At 38.9% G+C, this 27,686-nt stretch overlaps 1 protein-coding gene and 1 non-coding gene across 3 annotated transcripts; both read left to right on the top strand.

Annotated features, from left to right (window-relative positions):
- The first annotated feature begins 11,975 nt into the window (after window positions 1-11,975).
- trnas-cga lies at window positions 11,976-12,058 on the top strand. Its single transcript has one exon. It is a non-coding gene; the product is annotated as a tRNA-Ser (tRNA).
- Window positions 12,059-12,385: 327 nt separating this feature from the next.
- Window positions 12,386-27,618, top strand: si:ch211-243g18.2 (uncharacterized protein LOC559906 homolog). Of its 2 annotated transcripts, none has more exons than XM_041811360.1 (10): window positions 12,386-12,448; window positions 15,075-15,397; window positions 15,474-15,599; window positions 16,021-16,103; window positions 18,799-18,955; window positions 21,789-21,953; window positions 23,014-23,139; window positions 24,011-24,228; window positions 26,335-26,363; window positions 26,978-27,618. In XM_041811360.1, exons 2-10 carry the CDS (start codon window positions 15,134-15,136, stop codon window positions 27,091-27,093), a joined length of 1,284 nt encoding a protein of 427 aa, XP_041667294.1. In that variant the 5' UTR covers window positions 12,386-12,448; window positions 15,075-15,133; the 3' UTR covers window positions 27,094-27,618. The 2 variants fall into 2 exon arrangements, with proteins under 2 accessions (XP_041667294.1, XP_041667295.1); XM_041811361.1 differs by having other exon boundaries at window positions 12,417-12,448; window positions 15,099-15,397.
- The last annotated feature ends 68 nt before the right edge of the window (window positions 27,619-27,686 follow it).

The raw sequence follows: 27,686 nt of genomic DNA, 5'->3' as shown, positions 1-27,686 counted from the left end.
AGGGGGAATTTCTAAGAGTGTATCTTTGGCCTACAGTGTGACCTGTGAAGGTAAGTGGGATTGGATTTATCACATTTGACTGTCAATGCTGGTTAAACGGGCAATAAACATCAAAACTATGATGAGATTTTCATAGCATATGTTTGCTCAGTCCTGACTGGTCCAAATCCAGTTCTAAACTGACTTCAAACCTGTAAGAAAAGTCTTACATTTTGTAAAATGTCCCATTTGGATAAACAAAACAGTTCCAAGTTTGACTGAAGGTCTTAATGGTGTTGTAGGGCCTCCAGAATAAAAGCTGACAACACAGGGACACAAAGTAACTTATAACACAAATACTTGATTCTTATTTTGTCTTAACTGTAAATTAGAAGTTTAAATTCATACTTGGAAAGTTGAAAATGTGTTGAAAAGTTTAAAACTTCCTCTGGTGCATTTGCCAGCGTGCTGCTGAGCCAAGTAAAAACGTAAGAGCTGTACACCTTCAGAGCTGTACCAAGCTTCCAAAGGTGCAGCCTCTCGTGCAGCTGAAACTTCCCTGCACTGTGAACAGGACAAGAGCATGTTATGAGAAAAGGTTTCCTCTTAAAGGAGAAGTAACACACACCCACAATCACACAAACAGGGCTCTTTCCCCTCTTTCAACTTCTCACACACTCACCAACTCTGCATATAGATCCATATCTTAAATATTACCAACCCCCCTGATAATCATCTTCACACATGGAGGGAAGTGGGACGTGTTTCTGTCACAGAAAAACAACCTGCACCAAAGCAAGAGGGAAAAGAACCGATCATTAAATCAAAAAAGAAAAAGAAAAGAAAGGGTGAGGGCAGGTGCTGACCTCCAGAGTTGCTCACATATGCTGTTATCAGTGTAATTATTCTGCTGCAGATTGGTATCTTCTTATCACAGAGAGGCTGGTGCACTGAAGTCCGCCCATCAAACAGCCGCTCAGGGCCAAATTGCATCAATCAAGGTCTGGAGTGCAGCGGCACTTTGAGTTCTTTAAATTGGTGGAATAACAAATCTACATCCCTTCGTTACCTTAGATTTCAACTTTAGATGGGAAACTGTGAGAAACAGTGAGGAAACAGCAAAAAGTTGACTCGAAAGCCCCCCGCCCCCAAAAACAGCCTCTAGGTAAGACTACGGCTTGTTTGCATGTGTAACTTGTGGCTGTAGCTACAAATTTTAATGACTCCCTGTAGTGCCGCATTATGCAATGACACCGCATTACGTAATAATGTAATACATTTTTCATTCATCATGATATAACGCAGCATTTTCTAAGCCACTAAGCGGTTAGGGTTAGGGCAAGGTAGTAGGGTAGGTGTTTAGTCTGGAGCCCTGAAGGGGGGTTAGGTTTAGGCATAAGTCACTAAGCAGTTAGAGTTAGGGCAAGGTAGTTGGGAAGGGCATACCTTGGAGCCCACACTAAGTCCTGTGGTTAGGGTTATTACATAATGCGGCGTTATTACATAATGTGGTGATACACTCCCTTCCAGAACTAGCCAGGGCTGGAGGCATGATGTTTTTCAGGTTGTCTGTCCATACGTTTGTATGTCTTTCTGCCTACATGAACGTTCATCTGAGTGTCCGTCTGGCCAATACAATATCTCAAGAACACTTTTCTTAAAACTTTACAAAAATGTCAACTCTGACTCAAGGATGAACTGATTAGATTTTAAAGGTTAAAGGTCACTGTGGCCACTGATCTCATGAGCTCACTGTTGAAAAAAATGCTCATAGGGATTTATGACAAAACTTGCACAAGTGGGGTGGCCATAAGGAGATTCTGAACAGCAGATCTATTCCAGGCCGAGCCTTTTTAAAACTTCTATTTTCCCATTCATTTCAGTTGCAGGATTAGAACTTTTTATATACTATCATATTAAAAGTCTACTCAGTGTTGTTCAATGTTAATACTTTAACAATGTAAAACTAGGGCTGCAAGTAGCACTGAGGGGTCCTCACACCCCAGTGTGTGTCAGGGTGTGTGACCACAGTGACTGTGAAGCCACAACACAGCAGAGAGATTAGTAGATCCTCCCAGGACTGTCATTAAACCAAGGGTAATGAGCATATTGCACTTTGTATATGAGGTAGTACTAGGTGTCAACACTAGGTGGCAGCAAGATGCTAACATGTAGAAGAAATCAGGGCAGGACTGATATTTACAATTTAAAATTCAAGGAGAAGATTAGCTATCTATGTTAGAGGTGTTACTGGCTTCTTACAGTAGGTGGCACTAAATCAAAAGCATGAAATAAACATTTGAATGAGTGTTCCAATGTTTACTTTAGGGTTTTTTGTGTGTGTTTGAATGGCCTTTGAATGTAGCTTGTATCATAATGTGGCTTTTGGGGAGCTATACCTTCTCTAAAGCATTGTCTTTTTTCGTTTAGTTTTTGCAAAAGCAATTCCAGACTTTCTTTTTTTATTGTTTCATGCATCATATCTCTGTAATTCAAAGTTTGCCATAATGAAAACACCTACACCATTCAAGAAATCAGATTTCTGCCTGACACTCTGCCAAATAAACACCTCAGCCCCTGTTTTTGACCTACCACTGTACTTACACTGAATATCACAGAGAAATATAAGCACCAGGCAGGATTTTTGAATAAAGCATGTTGTGGTCTGAATATATCTGTGATAGTATTCATTTAGAATAGAAGTTCTTGTAAAGACTAAAAATATATTCACTATTTAATTAGCTTACTTGTATTTACAGTCAGATATTAAGAGTCGCTAAAACAATGTAAAGACTCCATTCAGCTGAAATGATCAGGGATTATTACAATTATGATGTAAGAAAAGAATATTATTCTTTTATCAATAAGTAGATTAAAGTTCATTCAGTTTTTATCTTAAACAATTAAATTCAGAGTCATAAAGGAAATCATAATCAATACAGAAATGTATCAACACACTGGAGTAGTTAATCTTAAATCCCTAGCAGGTTTTAGGTCTAATCATTGCGGTTAAACCGCCAAACCCTCTGAAAAGCCAGACCACTCTCTCCCAAAGGACCAAACATTTTTCAGTCTGATAGATTACTTCAACTCATTTTTTTTTTTTACCACATTAAAGGGACATATGCTTTATCAGCACACCCACTGAAGTCACAATCCATTTTTTATAGGAGATCATCAACAGTTACTGTGCCAGGTACTTCTTTTGTGACACGATCTGAAGAGCAGAATAAGTGCTGTAAGTAAAGTGTAATGGGATGGAAAGGAAAACTGGAAATTGTGTCCATTAGTCGTTACATTGAATGAACATTCTGTATAGTTTTTAACTTCTGAAATGATTATAAAAAGCGTTAAACTCCCAGGAGCAGGTGCAAATATGAACAACAGAACTGTTCTTTTATTGTCCAGTGTTACAAGTATTATTGGACTCTCTCCACTCCTAGTAATGAACCATGATATGTTTTAGAGTGGTACATAGTCTTATTCATCATTTTTGAGCCGTCTGTGTTCACTGTTAGTGTGTGGGTTTTTAAAGACTTCAGGATAAAGTCTCTCCATTATTTGAGAAAGCTGTTCATCAACAACCAAACCATTATTTGGGCTAAATTTTGACCCTGTTCAGAATTTTTAATTACCAATCTGTTTTGGACATAAAATACCAAGGGACAGCACTTTAGTTCTTGCATCCATATCTATAAGCATTAACAGTGACAACTTGATAGCTTATCCTACTTACCCACCTCTTATTCTCACACATGCTCATACATGATTACCACAGCTCTTTATCTCCCTGCATACTGCAGTAAAGCTACAGATAATAAGGATAAACAGGGATGAATTAGCCATAGCTGAGAGGCTGGTAGTACCTCTTTAACAGCTTTTCTACCTCCTTGGGGAACATGCTTTAAAATGGCATGCTGATAGACAGTTTTGCCAATAAATCCTCTAGAAAAATTGAAATGTGTCGTTCACAAACAACCTGTTTTCCGAGAGACTGTTCCTTTCAATCTCAGCTAATCAATCTTATTTTGTGTAGTTGCAATGCATGACAACATGTTACAAAGATGGCAGGTCTGGACCGTACTCTGTTATATTATTTATAGGAAAAGACCCAACATTAACGCACCATGGGTTCAGCACCATGCAACATTTAGTAAAGCTATAGTGGCAAGAATAAACTTTCATCAGCCAAAGCACCTAGTAGTACCTTTTTAACAGCTTTTCTCCTTCATTCTCTCATAAATGTGCTTTTTTAGGACTTATTGTTTTTTTTGTTTTGTTTTGTTTTTTTCATTTAAATCTTTTAGAGTGCTACATACATTTGAAATATCAGTTCAAGACAAGAAGTTACAAGGAAGTCATGATGTGTCATTCAGTAAAAAGCTCCTTTTCAATCACAATCTATCAATCAATTTTTATTTGTACAGCGCCAATTCATAACCAAAGTCCTCTCAAGACATGTCTCAAAGGGCAGGTCTGGACTGTAAGGTCTGTTATATTACTTACAAGTAAAGACCCAACATTAACCCACCATCAGCAATAAGCAACATTTAGCAAAGCTACAGCGGCAAGGAAAAAAAACTTCAATCTAGTAGTCAGAAACCTCAAGCAGAAGCAGATACACATTGAACAGCCATTTACCAAAGTTGTGTTGGTGTCTCCCATCCAAGTATTAACCAGGCCTGACCCTGCTTAGTTTTCAAGATCAAGGTGCAACTGGAGCCAGCTCCCATTTGAAAGAAAACCAGTGGACATCTTTACTGTAAACTTGTAAAATCCACCTGACAAAAATGGAACCAAATGAAGAGTTGTTTGGGACCCTAAAACTGTTTCTTATAGCTGAGCTGAGCCAAATGATCTAGATCTCTAAAAAGATCCACATTTCCTGTCACAATGTGAATACCGAACTGAAATATATAAAGCCATGCTTTTGTTTAAACTAGCGGAATAAAGTAGATTTCATCAGCTGTTGGGGGTCCAATGATCCTTCCTGCACCTGTGCATCTAAAAACCAACCCAGTGTGGAGGGCAGTAGGGGTATCAAGGATTATTTGGTATCTGAATGCACAAATGCTCTGAATGTTTGGGATTTAACTTCATGCTTTAGCTTGAATTGTTGGTATCACAGATAGAATGAAGGCCTCCTGAATACCTTCAGATGCTACTCCACTCTTCTTAGAAGGGTTTTACAAGGTTTTACTGAAGATTTCTACTTGTTTTTATTTTCACTCCATGTGTCTGTGTTTGCTTGTCTGTCTGTCAGCCAGCCGACATGAAAGCCTCCAAGTCCTGGCAGCAGCAGAACCGTAACAGGAAGCAATCACTTCAGGAGTAAAAACGGCTATCGAGGGGTGTCAGTCACGATCACAGCCAAAGCAGCAAGCAGGCTGCACTGCTTGATGGGAAGACCTTTAAAGTCCACCATCAGGACTTCTGCTGATCTCAAACTTCAAAATATTTTCAGTAAAACAGTTTATTTCTCAACTTTACTCTTACTTTAAATCCTCCAAATAAACCCCAGCACATCTGTTTAAATTACTGTTTTAGATTTTAGTGTTGACCTGTCCTTAACACTTTTAGCGCTTCTCCCTGCTGCTGTGGTCACATGACGTCTTGTGACAGGGGTCAGGAGGGGTCAAGTGGGGTCATGAGTAGTATCCTGACATCCTGCTGCTCTAATCACCTGTTTATTTTTTCAACCAGCAAACTCTGATCCACTTCAGCCGGAGGAGAGAGGGCGAGGCAGTGAAAGTGTGACGAGGTTGATTAAGGTTCAGCTTCATGACTGACGGTTGATGTGAAGGAATCGATGTCTCGCAGAAAGAGCTAGAAAATCTTTATTTCATCAAGTAATATTACACTGCATTAAGTTGTATATATGATCAGTTTCACCTTATTGTTTGTAAAAGTGGTGAAAATACAAGTGCAGAGTAAAAAACATATTAACACGGTGTTTGAGGACAGTTTAAAATATGGAATTATCAGACCAGAGGAAAAAATTAATTAAAAAAAACAGAAAGAGAAGAAAAAGCAGGAACAACGTTAGATGTCCTTGTTTAACTTTGCAAAAATGACAAAACATCACAAGTATTAAACTGTACAAAAAACCTTCAATATGCTTTTTTGATGACAGAAAGACATACAAAATAATTGGACTTTATTTAAAACAGAATTAAACTAATAAAAACAGATATGAATATTTGAGGATAATGAAATTAATGGATTGTCTATATTGCTGCAATTTTTTACTCCTTTGTGTAGTTGAAACCTTCTTTGGAAATGTTTTTAATGTGACATCTAAAAATCATGGAAATCCTTGACGACAATCTGCTGGGAGAAGAAAAGCGCTGACAGTGGGGAAGCTCGTTGCTGCCCTCTTTTGGTAAATGCTTTATCCTGTTTTGTTTAGTTGTAATTACCAGCTTTCGCCACATAGCAGTGCTAGATCACAGCTGTAATACTGCAAATCACTGAGTGGGGATAATAGTGTGCTTGAATGAGAGTGAGAATCAGGCTGGAGGGAATCATTTTGACCAGTGATGACTGACAATCTCTCAAAAAGCTTAACAACAAAAAATACGTAAAATGATAATAATAATAATAAAAAAGGAAATAATAGTAATGATGAAAATAATAATAATAATAATAATAATAATAATACATTTATTTTTATATTCCTCACCATTGTGTTGCTGAACCCACCTAACCACTATTTTCAGCACTCTCTATGTATCTTTTTTAATCGGATGTATGGCTCTTAAACAGATATCAAATAATGTATAATGAGTGGTTATTTAATTTTTATTTGAAGACTAATAAAAATTGACAATAAAAACCTTGCGATTAATCAAGGTCCATCATCAGTGCACTGATTTTTAAAAATCATAATTAAAGGTCACATATTATGCAAAATACACTTTTTCAGGCTTTTCTAACAAAAACATGTGCCACAATCCCCCCAAAGTTTAGAAAAACCCATTCCCTCCCCGCCTCTCTTTCTCCACCTTTCAGAAAATGTGTGCTGAAACAAGCCGTTCTCTGATATTCCCCTCATGATGTCATTGAAGGAGTTAGCACCGCCCCCAGGTTCAGTTGGCCCTCCCCACTTGGAAGAAGGTTCCGCCCTCCTCTCTTGATCCATCAGGAGAGCCACATTCATTACTCCACATCCATTTCCTGAGAGGGGTGTGGTCATGGGCGGAGTCAGACAGCTCAGTAACATTTAAAGCCACAGACATAAAACAGCTCGTTCTGAGAAGGGCTGAAACAGAGGGGTTTTTTCAACAAACTTCACAGGCATGTATTGGGGACTTCTGAGACCAATATAAACATGTCTTTAAGGGGTAAAATATGTGACCTTTAATCACATGCTTTACTGTTCCCTTCAACACACTTTGCTTAAGGCACATCAGTGTCCCCCCGCAGTCACAGGGATGTAGAGTAAGGCCGGCCACATACTACAGGATTTAAGCCTGATTTGGGGCAAGATTTGCCTCCCCCGATGATCATGGGGGTGTATCCTGAGAGGAGCCTTGTTACAAACGATTGCTTGGCTGAATAATCCTTGTGTATGGTGTCAACATGATTGTTTCACTGCTCCAAATTGCATCGTTTGAACACATTGGATATTTATGATTCTAGGTCGTAGTGCCTCTGACATAGTACCCACAACAACCGATCAGAGCGAGCAGGCAGGGTAGTGTCACAGCTGGCGCATACATACTTTCACCACTAACAACCATAAACACAACTTTAACTTAATTCCAGCCAGGATTTCATCCTGAGTCTCTTCCCTGTTTTATGATCTTTGCTTCACCTGTAACCAGTGTTGGGGGTAACGTGTTACAAAGTAATCCGTTAGAGTACTCAGATTACTTTTTTGGTTGTAACGAGTAACGTAACGTGTTAATTTTACAATTCAAGTAATCCCATTATTAGTTACATTTTCATTAAAGGAATCCGTTACTGAAAGAAAAATCCTAAATTTCCTCTCTCTTCCGGATTTAAAAATCATGTAGTGTGTGGCTGGCCGATCCACCACTGCTCCTTTATGTCTCATTTCACTTAAAAAACCTCAGAGACAGCTCAGTGGACAGTTAAAAGTCATCTGAACCTTTTAAAAGTTCTCTTATTTCATTTTATATCCATAATAAATTGCAGGTCTGTATCCAAACAGGAAGTCAATTATGCGAGTTTAAGACAGTAAAAAGAAAAAATTAAAAACGACACAAAACCTGTACAATGCCAAATAAAGGAATTTTAAAATGCACTAGAAAGGGTGTGATTACTCATGATCAATGACAGAAATTCTGAGATCGACTGCAATTAAAGATTTTAATCTTTTTTTAGCCCTTATTAAAACACAAGGTAACTTTTCAAAAAAGATGAGCTAAAGAATTTGGTCTTATTTTATTTCCTTTAGAAAACAAGCCTAGGTTAAAACCTATATTTAGTATATGGCTGACCGTACTTATCTGGGGTGCCTGTTGAAATGCCTGACTGGATTGTGTGTTCTGGCAGAGTGATTGGTTTTTGGGCTGTGTAATTGTGCTCTGTTTAAAACATAAAGCCCTGTCGGCAGGAAACAGCTAACCTGACACGCCAGATTGACTAAATGTATTTCACATTCTCCTGGGAATTCTCCCATAGATACACACTAAACCCCGCCCATGGCGCACCTCTGTATGTATGACTCTGAAAGGAGCATCACGAACTCAGTCAGTCAGTCAGACACATACAGACCCATGTGAAGGGCTGACCTCAGTGGTCAGCCAAAAGTAACAGATAAACTATTGAAGTAATGAGACAGCTTTTCAACTCTTTCTCAAATCTAACCTGCAGGAACTGAATGCAAATGGTGACATTTGCAATGCTGACAGACACAAGCCATATTCTGATCTCACTTTAATTTGAATATGATAATACATGGGAAAGTCATGCCTCAGCCACATATTTTAATGTCAAACATCCCTTTGTGTTTCTACAGGACATTTCTTGGAAAAAGTTTGCAAGTGCTACTGTGACAATGCAGCATCAGTCCTGCTCTGTAAACAGAAGACTTTCTGTGTAGATGGAAGTAAATATTGACCACAGTGGTGTCTGTTTGTTGCCGGCCTTCATGTGTGATCTCCACACAAACACGCATGGATGTATTTGTGAATGCGTAAAGTAAATAAACTGCAGTAAACATTCTGTCACTTCTAATTTCCTTCTTTAGCCTCCATACAGTAATACCAGCATTACTGTCAGCTCTATGAACAGTGATGTATTTTCTAGAGGGTTTAAAGGTGGCACAGACGAAGCTTTATATATTTATTCTACATAGACGCTCTGGCCATTCAGGCCTGTTTGAACAGTCTCTACATCACACTCCATGTTTGCTTCAAAGCAGGTTTTTTCCTTCTCAGAGTCACTTGTTAAATATTTTATCACGGACAGGAAGACGGAGGGTCTGGTTACAGAGAGATGACGGACTGTAGAACAGAAGGGCTCTACAGGACAGGCCAGGAGCTCCAGCCTCACAAGACTGAGAGGACTTCGATGATAATGGGATATTTATTTATTTATGACAGATAACTCGTCTCGTGCAGACTGCTATGAAAATCATGGGTGTCAAAAAGCACCCATCTCTCCAAACACTATATGAGCAGTCTGTTGTTAGACAGGCACAGAAAATTGTTTCTGATCCAACCCACATTCTCCACTCTGAGTTTCAGCATTTACCCTCATGAAGAAAATTTAGGGTCCCTCAGACCAGACTGAACCGTTTCAAACATTCATTTGTGCCCATGTCCATTAAATTTCTGAACAACAGGTGATGTAAGATGTGCCAAGAGGTTGTGCAATATGCCAGTATGCCACTGCTGCCAGAAGCTTGCTTTCATGTAGATGTAGAAAATTGTTAGATGGATATGCTGCTGCTACAGGATGAAATGTTATTTGTTCTGTATGATCTTTATGTATGTATTGATTTGTAACTGTGGGACAGAGTCCAGGATAAATTTCCCTATGGGGACATTAAAGTCTATCTTATCTCATCTTATCTTATTTAATAGCAGAGAAACGCTCAAGAGCAGACTCATTGTAATCATCGATGAAGCAAGAGAAAATATTGTATTATATTACAATTTACAGCTGTGCTAATCTTTTTATTTACAATAAACAAATGATAAATGTGCAATGAAAATGAATTGTCCAGGAAATAAATGCAAAGAATTATCAACCACCTTTCCACTTCTCCTCAGTTTTGCTTAGCATTTTAGCAACGCTTAGCTTGTTTTGACGGATTAACCATGTTATCAGCTCACTATCAGTAAAAAAATGACATTTTGATATCTCACAGTGCTGAACAGTAGACAGGCACAGCAAGAAACTATGGGGGAAAACTATAGTCAAGCATTTTGTAGGTTGGTGGGGACCAAAAACAAAGCTAAAAGAAGAGTAAAGCCCAGAACGCACCAGCTCCATCTGATGCACGTCAAAACTATCAATTTCAATGATCAAACACCTGCTGTGTTTGCCTCGCCATGGCATTTTTTTCCCAACGCCACCAGCTGTAGCTGGCAGAGTGTTCCCCTGAGAGAAAACTGTTTTGTCTCTCTTGAGTGCCAAAGTAGCGGTTCTGTTTGATGCAGATTGAGGGCACAGAAAAATAATTTTAGTGCCATCTTTTGTTTCATTTGGTAAATAGACAGGAGGCCTCCACTGCTGGGGAAATACAACTGCTTCTATTGGTTTTCACTTACCCATTGAGATGGGGAGGCAAGCCCGAGCAGGCTTTTAGCTCTAGTATCAAGCACCTGGCCATGCAGTGGCTGGCGGGGAGTTTAACCATTGACATGCTGCTGTGTATGCTAAGGACAGCAAGTGAAGCACGAGAGATGATGCGACGCAACATGGCAAAACATGATTCAACATAATGCAACACAATACGATGTGACGCAATGCGACGCTAGCTGATGCAACGCTAGCCGATGCAACGCTAGCCGACACAACACTATGCGACACAATGTGACTCAATGTGACACAATTCAATGCAGTGCGACATGACTCAAGACAACACAACTCACTGCGAGGGGACGCGTCGCAAGGGGGCCGCAGCGCAACTGGCCGTGGCACAACAGGATGTGGCACAACGGAATGCAGTGCAACTCGGCGTGCTGGTCCAGCGCCATTGTCTTTTACTCTTCAATTTTGGACTTCCAAATGAATTCTTACTTTAGTTAAGCTTATTTTAACATAAAAAAAGTAGAATAGTAAGAACATTGGTTCCCAACCTGGGGTCCGGGATCCCCTGAGGGGGCACCAAAGCTCTTGGGGGGGATGCAAAGCTTTGTCTATTCTGAGCCTGCCAAAATTAGTTTAGTGAATATTGTTTTAAAATCATAATAAATCATTATAAAGTAGTTCATACAAATGTCTTTAGAAGAGAAAAGCAAGCATAGGCCTTTCCTAGGGTTTTACCAGTGAAACAATTAATTTCTATCTTGATTTTTTCCGATGGCAGTGTGTCAATTTTTCTTTTCTTTTTGGTCCTGAGGGCACTCCGCTTTTTTTAATGTACATGTAGTGGGGCATCAAGGAAAAATGGCCGGGAAACACTGGGTTAGAAAGTTTATAAAGACGTCTTCACTCTGAAATAACAGAAGCTATTCTAGGAAGCGATACAGGTAGGCAAACAAAGAGAACATTAACATTAAGATGTATGTTCACAAGACATTCATTTATCTGTCATCTATATTGATTATCCCGTTCTGGGTTGTGGGGGAAATCCACACTTGAACAGGAAAAACATTCAACTCCACACAGAAAGGCCCTGACCAACCAAGATTCAAACCAGGAATCCTCTTCCTGTAAGAAAACAGCACTGCCCACTACATCACTGTTACAAGACATGGAGTATTTCAGTCAGATCCAGTAAGTGTTTTATGTTTTTCGTAACTTAATGTTCTCTCAAATTAGTGTTTGGGTGATGTTCATACGGTGCAAAACTTGAAGCTGTGATGGCCGAGAGGTTAAGGCGTTGGATTCGAAATCCAATGGGGTCTCTCCCGCGCAGGTTCGAACCCTGCTCACAGCGACAACAATTATGTCCTTAAACATCTGATAATGTATGCAGTCAGATCTCAATGACTTACCCTGAATCTGAGCTGATGTTTGAGCTGCCTAATCATATCATGTTTCAATGAGCTAACACACAGACATACCCTTCTACACAGTGTGTCATGGCTTATAGCTTTATCTAGATAAATAAGATCTGCAAGCATAGAGTATTTCAGCAAAACACAACAAGTGGGGAAACTGGATCATTGTTAACTGTACACCTTCTCCTTCAGGTGTAGTACACACACCTCCTGTTCAGAGGTAGCTCCACCCACCTCCTGCACACTTGTATTTAAGAGCACCTGTAGCATCAGGAGCACAGAGCCTCCTGTAGTCCGCTGAATCCCTCTGTGAAGAAAAACAACTGGTGAGTAATATTTCTGTTTATGAAATGATGTTTGTTAGTTTTACAAATTTAACATATCAATTTTTAATAATTCTTAATAATAGGTTCAAAGCAATGTATTATTTTTCAAGCTTTTTTTGCAGAGTGGAGTATAAATTTTGAGATCAAAGGTATTACTCTAGTTAGAGACATCGACCACACTCTTTAAGCAAACTGGTCTTCATTTTCTTTTTCACTGTAATCAGTGTTTTCATCACTAGTATTTGTCACACAGTGAGAAGATGCTTTAAAAATGTATTGACAGTCCGCTTCCTGCTGAACAAAGTGTGTCCTTGTGTCACAGGAATTCACTCTGAATATTTCCCCCGATCATTTTCCCAAAGCTCTATCTTTCATCTGAACAAGGAGCTATCTGTCTCCTGCTCGCTCCTTTGTAGTGTTGTGGGAACCGTGTTGCGAGGATCAGGTGTCAGAGAGACAGAGAGGTTCCCTTGACCGCTAACACACAAAGGCAGGCATGCGCTAAAAATCTCACAATGACAAAACAGACAAAGATGCACTGTTAATATGAAATGAGGTTAACAGGAGTATTTAACATTACTCAGAATTTGATTTGGAAGTGAAGTGGATATGATGTTAACACTGCTAGTTAATCTTTATATTAGTGCAAATGTACCTGCTTAGTCCAAAAACACCTCTACCTCAGAGTACAAAGACAGTGATCAATACAGATTGTCTCCATTTGATGAAACACAAATTCCTCTTTAATTTTAAGCTAAATTTTTGACATTAGGAGAATTTTTCCACAGAATTTTAGGAAAAGCTTTAAAAATAAGAAATAATAAAAAATAAACCAAACAGTTAAAAGTCCTTTTTACTTGAAGCTCCTGTGCAGAGTTTTTGGATGGGCATTAAAAAAAGCTTAAACTGTATATGGGCTACAACAGATGAGATATCCATCAGCAAATAGACTGTTTTTACAATTACTGTCTTTTATAATTATTTGTGATGTCTGAACGCATTGCCAAAGGGGGTAGGTGTAAAAAAAAAAAAACAGACAAAATGTTTTCTACAGCAGACATTTGGGATGCACGTTGGTTTAGGGGGCCTTAACTACATAGTAATTTCTTTTAATATTGTGTCAATTCTTGGGAACTTACATGGTATTTAACCCTAACCCTAACACTGTCCTTTGTAATATTGTGGCAAGTAGCTTGTAATCAGGTGGTGTTTTACCAAGCAATTTCTTAGAAATAAGATGATAATTTTCCATAAAGGTTGACTAATAATTCTCAGGTAATTTCCTTATTTTAGACCACTAAATTAAAGTGAGTACTTCCTGAGTAATTTTAAAGCAATTTCTAGGGTTAAGGTAAGGGTGGGGATTAGAGGGTTAGGAGTTACGGTAAAATACCAACTAATTACCAGAGAATTGCAACAGTTTTACATGAGTCAGGGTTAGGGCAAGGGTGGGGGCTTGGGTTAGGGTTAGGGTAAAATAACACCTTATTACCAGATAATTGAAAGAATATTGCAAGGGTTAGGGTTTGGGTTATGATTAGGGTAAAAGGGTAAGTGCTTGGAGTTCGGGTCAGGATAAAATACAACCTAAACAACCAAGAATGGCAACAATATTACAAGGAAATACTTGATAACTAATACAACATTACTAAGTAAATTGAAATTTTTATTGAAGGGATAGTCCCTTGAAATGAATCATCTCATTATCAAGGGGGTCCCAAATATGTCCTTCATATTAGCACATTTCTAAGTTTAAACTTGGTTAAATGACAAGTTACTACAAGGTTGTTACCACTTTGTTCTTTAGAAATTACAGATAATTACCCCTTATTACTCTAAAAATACTAGGTAATTAGGGCCCACTAAAATAAAGTGTTACTGAGATTTAAAGTAAATGATACATTTGACTTTGAAAAAGAAAAACAGGAAGAAATTATCTGTTAAAGAAAAAAAAACAAATGGTCTGTCCACAATGGGCGCAAGAATCAACACAATATTCCACAAAGGAGCTTTAAATCCACATTCTCGTTAGGTAAGTCTTAAGTTGCCAAACTGTTTAAACTTTTTCGGTCGTCTTTTATTCATTAGAACCTCTTTAATTTCTTCATTCATTCCCATTTTTAACTGGCATCTACTTAAATGAAAGTGCGTCTTTTTTGATCATAATAAGTGATGGTATGACGGTGTTACTGGTGCTTTAAAGATGCTCTTCTTTGATCCAGACTTGAGCTATTCTGCTCATTTTGAAATTTATACCAACTTGAGTTAATGTTAAATTTGACAGACAGACTGAAGTGGCTCTTACCAAAAAAGTCGCCTCTTTACACATTGAATAAAGGCTCTTTTCATCATTTTCAGTAGGCGTTTGGAGGTCTTGAACATAAAGTGCTACTTGGGCTTTAACCCGGCCAAATCCTTAGAATAAAACGTGTTTACTGAAGTGCTGCAAAAGAGCCTTTACAGACAGATCTCATGTCACATTTGGTTTAAATTACTGCAGTGGTCTGGCTTTTAAAGATGATTTTTCCATATGTCAATTGTAATTTGAATGTTCATCCACTTTCTCTCTAAGAATAGCACTTTAGCAGCTGTTATGGGCTTTTCTCCTTCCTCTCTGTCTGAACAGGTTCACCAACACCTCATTGTTTAGTTTGCAGTTGTTCTTCGTTGTCCCAGTCATCCATCATGGCCTCCAGCATGTCAGTGAGGAGCTTCTCCATGAGTCGTCAGCCATCCTTCTCCAGCCGTTCTCTCATGGACACAGGCCGAGCTCGCTCCAGAGCGTCTGTGTCTTTTGCCGCAGCCAGCCCGTTAAGCCGCTCCGCCTCCATCAGCCAGGACCTCAACGGGCCGGCCAGCCTGCAGCTCAACGGCCTCCATGGAAACAGCACTAATGAGAAGGAGGCCATGCAGAGCCTCAACAACCGCCTGGCAAACTACTTGGACAAGGTGTGACTGCAGAGGAAATGACGGGACTAGCTGCAAATTGAACATTTACATCATTAACTCTCACTTCCTCCTCCAGGTGCGTTCTCTGGAGCGCTCAAACGCTGACCTGGAGATGAAGATCAAGCAGCTCATGATCGACAGGATCCCCAAAGGTCATGACCTTGACTCCATGATGGCCCAGGCTCACGCTGTGGAGCAAGAGGTAAAACATGAAGGCACAAACATTATAAAGACAAGTCCATTTAAACTTTAGTATGTGTTAATTGACAACAGCGATGATGGCTTTGGATGCTTTACATAGACAAAACTCTAATGCAAATATCCAGCTGTGAATAACAGCAGTCAGAAGTGGCTTCAGTTCATCTTTAGGTTAAATTGTGCCAACCCAAGCCTGGGTGGAGTTAATGATTATTTCGTGGAAACAGTTACAGTTTAATGAAAGTGGAATGTGGTACCTTATTTCCTTAGACTTCAGCAGCCATTGATAACCTCACTCTGAAGGTGAAATGCTTCTCTGTAAGTTTATCAAAGGCAGTTAAAATGATGTAATGTAGTAGACAAAGATTGTTTCAAATAAACACATTGATGCCCAGTTAAACAATGTTTACGTTACTAACCTTCAGGTGAGGAAGAAGACTCTGGAAAACGCTCGTCTCATGTTGGAGATCGATAATGCAAAACTGGCCGCTGATGACTTCAGAATCAAGTGAGTGAATTTTATATGGTAGCAGTTTTCTTTACAAATGATTTAACACTATAAAAATCAAATTTCTTATCTTTGTTTAATGCTTCCCCACATAAGCTACAGTGGCAGAAACTCCTCTGAACTGAAGGCCTCAGAAGCATGGCCATGTTAAACTAGCATTAAAGGGTTAAAGGAGTTGTTATTACAAAACACTGAACCACAGTTTTTTATGGATGTATTCTTGAATTAATAAGAAAAGCTGTTGTAAAAGTGGCAAAGACCTCCAATATCAGGTTACCACCTACCCACAAAGCATTCTGGGAAAGCTTGCTGCACTAATATGGATGACCCCAACGCTTTTAAACAGCTTTTCTCCCTCAATACGTGAAATGCATTCATTTAACACAAATGCTGCAATCGGGTAGCCTTGCAGAGCAGATGCACGCCCATTTCCGTGTTTCTCACTGGCGAATCCATCTTGCAAAGCTCCCGTCTGAACTGTTTGGGCCTGGTTAGAAAGTAACAGGACCAATCAGTGATGAGGGGCAGTACTTTTGGGCGCGGCCGAGTCGTGACTTAAGCAAGCAGCAACAAGACACCAGTGCAATGATGGTGGAAGAGATTAGCGTGGATGCTGATAAAGTGCCAGTTTTATCAGAACTTGATGACATTTCTTTGTTAAACAACACAGAACAGCCGTGTACTGACATGTCTACAGTCGCTTTTGTTCGTGTTATGTGGTTCTCTGTTTCATCCTCTGTAGGGGCGCAGCTTGGTTAGCGACTATGTCACGCGTTTTTTTGCTCTGATTGGCCCGTAAAGATGTGACAGACAGAACGTTCATCCAATCACCCTCTGAGTTTTTTCAAAGGCTCTGCCCTTTCTCAAACAAATGAATAATCAAGTATTTTAATGAAGCAATCTGCCAGATCTGCTTTGTTCTTTGTTCAGTTCTTTTTAAAGCAAAAGGGATTTTATAACTTTTAATCTATAAGTTATCATTGTTCTATCACAATCAACATTTTTTTAATTTGTTCTCACTGTTTTAACCTTTTCTTTTTCAAATAAATGTCATTATTTTAACATCACCTTAACACCATTTTAACATCATTTCATGCACATGTTAAAATATGTGTTTATGTTAGCCCTTGCATCCATGTGAACATCTGCATAAGTACACATATGTAAGTGTATGTTAGTGTTTATAAAAAAAAACTGTTGGACACGTATGTCTGCCTTGTGAACACAATGTGATCCTTTGATCACAGGACTCTATTTGTAATGTTCTCTTTTTAAAATATTTAAGTTGCTCTTGTGCACTCTCAAAGCACTTTGAATTGCCTTGTGTCTGAAAGGTGCTATATAAATAAACTTGCCTTGCCTTGCCTTGCCTAGAGCAGATGATTTTGTGTTTTAAGTCAATGATGTTAAATAGCTGTGCTTGAGTAAGAATTTTTTTGTTCTGCCAAAAGTAGAAGAAGCACTGATTGCTTCTTCTTCTTCTTCTATTGGTAATCTGGCAGGTATTTCAAAGTTTAGTGCAGCAGTTGCTACTTAAACACGTTGGCGAGGCGTCCCCAAATGATTAAAACTACTGTGACATCACAGCGACACACTTAGAGGCAGGGTGGGCATGCTTGGGCCCTGCTCCAGAGCAGCACCATTCTGGGCGTGGCTTGGAGTAGCCAGACCTTACTGATGATGGGAAAGTACATCAGCACGGCTTGGTTTGGATTGGCATGGTCAAAATGTCATAGTGGAAAAGCCCAAGAAGAGGAGGGCCGAGCAAAATGGAGATTCAGTGTAACCACATGTTAACAGTTTGCTGTTCAACCGTGTTATGTGGTTCTCTGTTTCATCCTCTGTAGGGGCGCAGCTCGGTTAGCGGCTACGTCACGTGTTTTGTTGCTCTGATTGGCCCGTAAAGATGTGACAGACAGAATGTTTATCCAATCACCCTCCGCCCTTTCCCAAACACTGTGTATGAGTGGTTTACCAGATGGATGTTTGAAACAAATTCATCTGGCGTGCCAGGTTAGCATTCGGGAGTTTTCCATTACAATTAGAAGCTTTGCTTTACTTGGTTTGACACGGCATGGAAGCACAGGGCAGCAGTAGATTTGCTTTTCCACCATAACTGAGGGACATCTAGACATACAAATGGGAACTCTGCTCAGGCAGATGCTAGTGTAATACTTAACCCCCCTATCTCTCCAGCCAAGCTAACATTTTTCCACCCAATTGACTGCCCCAGAAAAGGAGGGCCAAGCTAAATGGAGATTCAGTGTAGCCACATGTTAACAGTTTGCCGTTCAACCATGCTTGAAAGGTTGTCATCCCTGCATCACCATCATCATGACCTCATTGTTGGCTGGTAAACACCGTTGTAACTCAGATCTACAGCTGGTCCAAAGATAGAATTCAACAATATTTACTGTTAACTGATGAGTAATCCATCTGCACTTTGCCCAAACAATGCCAGGACTGTACTATATGCTACTCAATGTGACATTACATTTAGTATGAACCCAGTGAAAGTATGCAGTCTCAGACAGAACTGATACGTAATGTAGATTCTAATTTTTTTTTTAAAAGAACATTGCATTTGATGGAAAGGAATATCTAAATGTTACCTGTCCATCTGTAGAGAGACCTTAACATTAAAATGTCTAACTTTTAGACTGATATAAAGGAGAGTAATTTTTCTGTTTCCTAGGTGGGAGACTGAGATGGTGATGTGCCAGTCTGTGGAGCGAGACTGTGTCGCTCTGAAAAAGGCAAAAACCGACCACGAGCAGATCATAGCCTCTCTGAGAGGAGACCTGGACAGCCTGAAAGAGGAACTGTACTTCCTCAAAAAAAACCATGAGGAGGTAAGTGCATCACTTCTAACCATCTGTCCTCTTTTTATCCACTCTTTAGTCTCACTGTTCTATTTGCCCTCCCCATTAGTCTACATTTTCCTCATCTCATTTTCATTTTGGCCGTTCATATGATTCTCCAGCCTACCCTCACAAACAACAGGCTGTTTGATATCAGACTGACCTAATTTGCTGAACTTAAGAGGTACTTTTAACAGCCTGTGGGGTGAGTAAAGTGCATGTAGAGAGGGGGTGAGAGAGAGGTGGTCTTATGGTTACTACAGACAAAAGGAGCAGGAAGATCTGGTTTCCCAAACCTGTTCTTTCTGTCCAATCAGCTGATCCGAGACGCCTGGACTACTTTACTCTTCAGTATGAGGACTAAGATAAACTTACCCTTCTCTTTATAGCAAGGATTATTATCCTGCTTACCAAAACAAAGTGTGACTGACATAAAACAGACCCATTCTACTAAGATGTCAGACTTAACTGAAAGAAATATTTAAAAATTTAGTGAAAATAAAGCTTGGATTAGATTTGTTTTTCTGTTGGGGCAACTTCACCAAGCATTAAAGCTCCTGTAGAAACTTTTGGCACGAGTTGATTGTGGCACCCCCTGGTGGCACCTTATATCTTTTTGATGATTTTCTATTGTACTTTAGCAAAATCTTAACTCAACTTGAATATTTGCTTTAGAAAATGAAAGAAAAAGCTGTTTCTGCAATGGGAAGTTACTGTCTTCAACTGACACCTACCCCGCGGCAGCAACTTTAGACATTTAAATATCCTCTGAGAAATAATCATCCTTTATGCAATCCATATTGGTTGTCTTAGTTGTGCTTTAAAAATGCAACAGTATGAACTGCAGTCTGTTTCATTAACAGGAAAAATATTCTTACTGCAGCTTTAAAAAATAAACCTGGATTAATTTGGAATTCTCCATCTCTTTTCACATCAAAGGTTTGATTCTATGAGGAGTTACGAAAGCAAGTGATGCTGCTTTTTTTCTTCTTAACTAGTTTACCCTTGACACTGAATGCCTCTATCTATATATGTCAGCTCTTTCTGTAAAGATTACAGACTTTTCCCACAATGAAGCTGCATCTCTTGGGGTTAGCTATAAAACCAGGTCACAGTTTTTTCTCATGCCTCATAGTGAGGACACAGCATGCACAAAAAAGGCAAATAATTCAACTTTATTGTCCAGTAATGTCCTGACATTGATAACACATAAAAACACATTAAAGAATGACAGTGGATTATGACATTTTAGCTATGTCACAGAGGAGAGAGAGTGAAAGAGATCCAGCGAACCAGTATGAATAGAGTGTAACCCGTGTGAGTAAGATGAGCTCTGCTGCATCAACTATTGATGGAGAACATCTAAATTATGGAGGTGCCCTCACATCCTCTCTGCCGCCCTGTGGTGTAGGATTCACCAAAGTGTTGCACAGGTGTCAAGCACATTGACCAATGGAATACAACCATATATGACATTTGTTATACCAACGTACACGTGCATCTTGGTAAAAATGGGGTTATCATGAAAAAGTTTGGGGTTTTGTTTAGGACATTTGATTAAATAAACAGAAACTAATGCTTATTTGTATTCAGAAAGGTCAGTGCACATTAATAAGCAATGGTAAAACAGGATTAGACTTTATAAATATGTTAGATTATAGCGATTAGAGATGAGATTATACTCTCTCTCTCTCTCTCTCTTTATAAATATATAAATACATACATAACACCCCTGCAGTGCCACGGGCTGGTTGCCTCCATGCTGTGTTGCATTGTTGCTGTAATTTGTGCTAAAGGCACATAAATGAGAATAATTTTCCAAAGGGTCAACATTTATGTATCACAAATCCTTTTCTGAAATTGGTAGGTTTTTTATATAATATTTGAGAGTGGATTTTTTTATTGTCATGTGCTGTAAGCCGTCATGATCATCATCATTTAAACAAAAAAGGTCTTGAAATATTCTACTTTGCATGAGATGAAGCTAGAAAATTTAAAAATGTCCCTTTTTGAATGAAACCACAGGAAAAATGTGAACTTTTTCATAATATTCTAATTTTTTAGATGCAGTTGTTGATATAAAACTAATTATCATAACACAAAACAGGAAGTACTAGATCACAAATGACTACCAGGCCTTCTTCATACATATTTACAATATTTCTCATAAAGGAATGTCCTTATTTTGAACTTGTTGTGCTCCATCAGTTTTTATTTTAACCTATATTTAACCGGATGAGACCTGTTGGGATGCTGCTGACCTCTTGACTAGGCCAAGAGGTCAGCGGCACACGCCATAATAAATCATACATGTTCAAGAATCAGATTACCAACAATAATTTTAAAACAAACATTAATGTAGAACTCCAACTAGATCACATTTAAAGTACAGGTATTGAAATCACATAAACAATTTCAAAACACACACATACATGCAAAGCTCTAATAACTTAAGAACTTCACTTCTATCTATATTTCCTGTATTGCTTCATACTTACAACTACAATGCCTGGTTCCTGCCCAGCTCTGAATGAGTTGTTTCTTAGTCTCAATGAACACTTATGGGTAAGGTTTGTTTTGTGCAGCCACAATCCTTTCTTCATATTAACAGAGGCTGGAGACTCCATGTAAGAGGCTGTTGTCCTTACAACCAGCCATTTGCTCCTTTCCCACATGTCATTCCCTACACTCTCCCCAATGTCTGACTCTGTTGTATCCACACCAAAGGTATAAAAAAAAGCCTAAAAAAATGTACCATGCATGAGAAAGCAACAATGCCTCATTACAGCATTAGTAAAGTGCTCATATTTCTCCCCCTCTGCAGGAAATGGAGCAGATGAGGTCTCGTATTGCTCGGGATGAGGTAAATGTGGAAGTGGACTCTGCCAGTGGACCCGAACTGGGAACCATCCTGTCTGACCTGCGCTCCCAGTACGAGGGGATTGTCAAGAGAAACAAGGAACAAGCCGAGCAGTGGTACCGCAAGAAGGTGTGGGGACAATTTCTTTCTTATCATTACACCATTATGTAATCAAGGAAATATGACACATAATAATGATTGTATTGACCAAACTTTCACTGGAAATGTCTTTATATTGCTCCACATTTTTTATCAACCCATCCAACAAAGGATAAACAGCCTTTGTCAGACTGCATATGCATATTTGGTACACATAAAAATAGGCCCCTTGCATCTGCAACACTGACTGCCCACTCCTGCTGCATGACTTTAGTTAGTAGGGATTATTATTAAATTATAAAGAAGGTCTGACCTGCCTTACTTTGTCTCTGATTGGCCTACCCCAATATCCTCACACAAGCAGAGTAGACTGATAAATGATGTTCATCAGAGGGTTTTTAAAAGTGGTATGGAGATTATTAATGAAAGATTGTACTCTGTATACCTGCATATACCCTGCACTGCACCACTGAGAATGTCTATCACAGTCTTTTAAAGGAAATGTATGTGTGTTAAAAGCCCAAAACCCCATCAGCTTAAAATCCTCGCATCAAAGAAGCTCAGTGATCATCACCATATATACATTTTTTCAAAAATTTTGCAACAATTTTAAAGATGTTTGAAGATTTTTCTCTGCTTGTTAAAGCACCATCAAATATGGATGTTGGGAGTCTCCCCCATGGTGTATCAGAGTTTATCCAAAAACCCTACAAAAGCATGCTTCCATACAGCCAATTTGATCCAGTTTTCCCATGATAACAAGCCCCTTTTGGATGTTTAAACCTATTTATGTTGCTATCTTGAGATAACAATGTTGACTTTCCTGTGATAATGAGTTCATTTCAGTTATTTTCATCAAGATCTCAAGAAATCAGCACATTATTACAGGAAAAGAGGCACTTTTTTTCTTAAATTACAGCATTAATAAGTCAAAATATTGACGTATGGCTGTATTCCTCTATGGGATTTCATAAAACTGGCCTGAAGTTACCAAAAAAATAACTTTCAATGAAAATGTTAAGTTTATGGGTTTACAGCAGGCCATTTTACAGTAAAGTAGATACATTTACTGTGATTGGTTACCTTGCAGCTTGAGACGGTGCAGAATGAAGTGAAGGAGAGCAACGAGGCTCTGAGAGGAGCTCAGAGTGAGCTGGTGGAGAGGCAGCGCTTCCTGCAGACCCTGGAGGTGGAGCTGGAAAGTCTGCACAAACAGGTGAGCCACAGCTGCACCGGAAAGAGGAGCACAAACATGGCATTCACACAATGACTGATGCCCTAAATATAAGCCAGATATTATGTTTGTGGTATCAGATGGATTTACTGAGAGCTGTTAAAGCATGACAGGGATGTGTTTAAGATTAAAAGTTATTAAGCAAGAGCTATTTCTGCATTTGGATGTGTGCAAACAAAGGCTGTGCAAACATAAAAACTCTTATTGTAAGATATGGTTCTGAGTATTTCCTTTTCACAAAGCCATTATATGTTGAATAAATATTGCTTTTATAAGGGATTTGTCTTATGATAACACAGAAAATCCTTTTAGAAGTTCACATTCACTCAAATTCAGAGTGTTTTTTTTTCTATTTGTGCACATCCATCCTCCAGCCTCTTTATCACATCAGTGTCTGGGAAAAACTATTTTGTTTTTCTCTCTTTTAATCCTGTGTTGACAGTAAACATGTTCTCCCACGCAACTAAGTCAAGCAAGGACGGTCTGCATTCAGTTGCTAAATTGCATGAGGGTGAGTTTCGGTGGGTAATCCTGTCTGAGCAGCGACTGTTTGTTTTGGATGCCAAAACCTTGTCAGTCCACAGGTATTCACTGATAATGGTTTAGGGAGAAATTTGGAGACATTGAAGCTGAGGTTTAGAAAGCCTGAATCATCACATTACAGCACAGTGGAGACACTACAATCAGAATATGTGATGATGGGTAAATGCTTCACAGAATCACAGAATTATGAATCATTTTGGGATACTTCCTGAATAGAATTACTCCTGTGCCCAAGGTCAAGCACACAACATTGATATCAGACCCAGGTATAAGTAAAGAAGGTCAGATATTTACTCTTTTCTCTCCTCAGGTTGCAGCTCTGGAGGGTAACCTGGGTGAAACAGGTCAGAAATACTCTGGTGAGATGGAGCGGCTGCAGACCACCCTGAGCCAGCTGGAGGACGACCTCTCCCAGCTCAGGTTGGACATGCAGCGCACCAAGACCGACTATGAGCAGCTCCTTCGCATCAAGCAGAACCTTGAGATGGAGATCGCCACCTACAGGCGCCTACTGGAGGGAGAGGACACGTGAGTGGGGGGATAGGACAATTTCAATCTGATTTGATTACTTCCTGTACTTGTGCTTCACTATTGTCACTTTGCACCCAGGAAAGTAATTGCTGAAATGTTAAAATTCAGCAGCATGCCACAAGTATGTGGTTTGGATATTAAAAACAAGCTGTAAGGAGATAATAAAACTTGATAAAAAAACAAAAACAACCCACAATGTTGAATTATTAACTAAACTCTTCCTTGTAAACATAACAGACCAACCAGCAGGTTTCCTGTTCAGTAAGGCATAAAGACAAACATTACCAAGCTTACCCTGGTGTAGTGGTGCATGGAAAAGTGAGTTCACTCTTAATCCATCCCCCATATTTCATTAAACAGGGCCTCCAACAAAGGATAACCACCCTTTGTTATAAACACAGACAAGTAGAACCATCTTACGTATTTAGTTCACCTAAAAATGAGTCTTCAGTAATATAATATTGACACTGAGCTTCTGCTGCTTCAGGTAATACAGATTGTTATGAAACTAATAGCCAAAGATCACCACTGGTCTACTAACTATAGGCTGAGTCAACAAATAATTATGCTTTTTGAGGGAACTATTCCACATCCATCTGCAGTTTTTGGGGGAACGTATTACAAAGCAATGCAGTAGTATACTCAGATCATTTTTTCTATAGCCTATGCTATTCTAGGAGAGTGGACTTTAAAGTATACTGCATGGGGACTAAAAAATTATTAGTCCATTTACTTGTGTATACACTGCACTACACCATTGCCAGAACCTCAGCTTGCAGCTTTGCATACCAAACCCAAAGTTGACCTTTGTGGTTACAGCCAATCACCTTAGACCAATACTTGAACTAGATAGCTCAGTGGTTTACACTGCTAACTCTGGTACAAGCGATTGGGGGTTCCAGTCCCAGTAAGGGCACATTCAGTTTCCAGTGTGGGCCCTTGGGAAAGGTCCTTAATGCCATCAACACTAGTTACAAAAATGAGCATTGCTTTGGAGAAAAGAATCAGGTAAATGACATTGTAGTAAAAAGAAAACCAGGACCACTAGAATGAAATTGCTGGCAGAGTTAAGCCCTCTCTTTCTTATACATGGAGATGAGGAAAGTATTTTTTTGAAATAACTTGCAACAGATTATTTTAAAATTTGGTGGAAGCTACAGCAGCAATAATTGTACACAAAAATGCAATATCCCTTAAAGCTCTGACTTTTTATAGCCAAAGCAGCATGGCATCCTCTCCCATTCATTTCTGTTGTTTAATAAGTGACAGGTATCATAGCACACAGCCTTGATTCACTGATCCTTTCGGTTCAATTTATTCAGGCAACAGGCCTCTCTCTTTAAACTAATAGCACAACTGTAGACCTACAGTCTTAATTTATAAGCCTTTGCTAAACAGAACAGATCAGTTTTTGAACTAAAATCAAAACAGTCACAATGCTAATTCTCTTAGCCATGTATATCAATTTCCATTTAGTGTTAGCATTAAGCTAAAGAAGTAAAACATGCATCACAATTCAAGTTTTTGTTGTTGTTTTATGTACATATACAACAACACAGTTTCATTTTAGATGTTTATTATGTTTTTACATGTTTTTTATATTTTATATGTTTTGCCTTAATTTAGAGAGGACAATTGATAGTGTAGGACAGTGGTTCTCAACTGGTGGATCAAGACCCAAACGTGGGTTGCAAAGTTATTTCCAGTGGGTAACGTGTGAGGAAAATGTGGCAAAAAAATCCCTGATGTTTGATAAAGTCAGAAGACATACATGTCTGTCCATACATTTTACTGTATTTCACTTTTTATTTCATTCCAAGGTTTTGTTCAACTTTTTCAACTAATGAGATAGAAAATTATATTAAGTGAGTTTTAGCGTTGTTTAAAGGTAAATTTGGACAGGACCAGGCTAGCTGTTTCCCTCTGTCAAGTGTTTTTGCTAAGCTATGATAGCCAGCTGTTAGCCTTAGCTTCATATTTAATGTAAAGAATGGAGAGTGGTGTTTATTTCAGCTTAATCTTGGTGCTCAATATATATTCAAATGTCTTTATCTTGCTTTAAGTGTATTCAAACACTCACATCGGTTTCCTTTTCCTCCTCAGAGTCAAGGAAGTTCCTCCCCCACCAAAAAGTGAGTACTTTCATTTTTATATATAAAAAAAATTGGTGTGAAAACATTTATCCTCATGTTGTAAATGCTGCTTAATCCCACTGACTCACACCAAGGGATTAACAAACTGAGGTGTCGAAGATGTTCACCTTCATCTTGCAATATTAGTGGAGCAAAGATAACAGATGGAGAAATCACCATGAGACAGAGAAGTTAAAACAAAGCTGTTTGTACAGACAAGTATTTGCAGTCTAATCCACAAGCTGCCAAAACGTAGCATTGTTAAGACAAGAAATTCAGTGTGCTAAACTTTATCTTGGATTTTAATTCTTCTCATCTTGTTGCTTATGTTTTCTTCCCGTCCATTCTCTTCTCATCATGTCCTCTCATATCTGTTCTACACACCTTTTTCCTAATTGGAAATGTTGGTCTCCTAATTGTCTCACTTTAAGTTGTATCTTTTTGTCTTTTCCCTCCGTTTAACCTCTCTTTATCAATCCTTTCTCTTCTCCTATGCCTCTATTGGATCATCTACAATGAATTTTCCATACAGGTAACTGTCTCACCTTTGTAATCCCATATGATCACATCTAATCTCATCTAAATTGAATCTAATCTCTACCTTTTCTGTGCAGAGGAGCCTGATGTTCGCACCAGGAAAATCGTGAAGGTGGTGACCCAGACGATGGTCAACGGCAAAGTGGTGGATGAATCCAGCGAGGTGGAGCAGATTGAGGAGACCAAGAAGTAAATATGCAGCGGAGAGAGAGAGGAGAAAACAGGAAGGGGCGGACATCAGAATAAGGGTCTAAAGAGACACATAAGACAAAAAGTGTAAGAATTTGACAGATTAACTTTGGAGAATTATCTTGAGCTTTTATCCATGCATTATTGTTTTGAACAGGGAAATATGGGGGGCGTTTATGGCTTATAACATTTTGTGTTTTTAGATAAATGCTTTCCCACATTTGCCTTGGAAGTTACTTTTTTTATCAAGTGCTTGTTCCTAAAAACCTAGGGTATGTCCAATACTGTACTGTAGATTTGCATGCTTTTAATAGAGTTGTGATTGTGTATGTGTGATTTTGTGTAAAAGCAACCAATTAACCACCCTCCAGTTATTTTCTCTTCTTAAATTCTGTAGGTCAAACAAGATATTTATTTCTTAGTGTGGAAAAGTTTACTTTAGCTCATTTAAGACATCCTATTAGTTTTTTTCATGAGTATCATTTCATTGTCTTTGCTGATTTTGCGTTTTTACTTTGAATAAAGTTACTTTAACCCATGTCTATCGGACCTATCACTTTTCTTACTGTAGGCCAGCCTTGATCTCTCAGAATAGGC

The sequence above is a fragment of the Cheilinus undulatus genome, linkage group 17, assembly GCF_018320785.1.
Source record: "Cheilinus undulatus linkage group 17, ASM1832078v1, whole genome shotgun sequence".
Classification (NCBI taxonomy): domain Eukaryota; kingdom Metazoa; phylum Chordata; class Actinopteri; order Labriformes; family Labridae; genus Cheilinus; species Cheilinus undulatus.
This window is presented reverse-complemented; position numbering and strand designations above follow the sequence as displayed.

Coding starts and splice junctions, on each gene's coding strand:
- si:ch211-243g18.2 (XM_041811360.1), top strand. CDS start 15,134: ATGGCCTCCAGCATGTCAGTGAGGAGCTTCTCCATGAGTCGTCAGCCA. Junction 16,104..18,798: donor GCTGATGACTTCAGAATCAA/GTGAGTGAATTT, acceptor TCTGTTTCCTAG/GTGGGAGACTGAGATGGTGA. Junction 21,954..23,013: donor AGCAGTGGTACCGCAAGAAG/GTGTGGGGACAA, acceptor GTTACCTTGCAG/CTTGAGACGGTGCAGAATGA.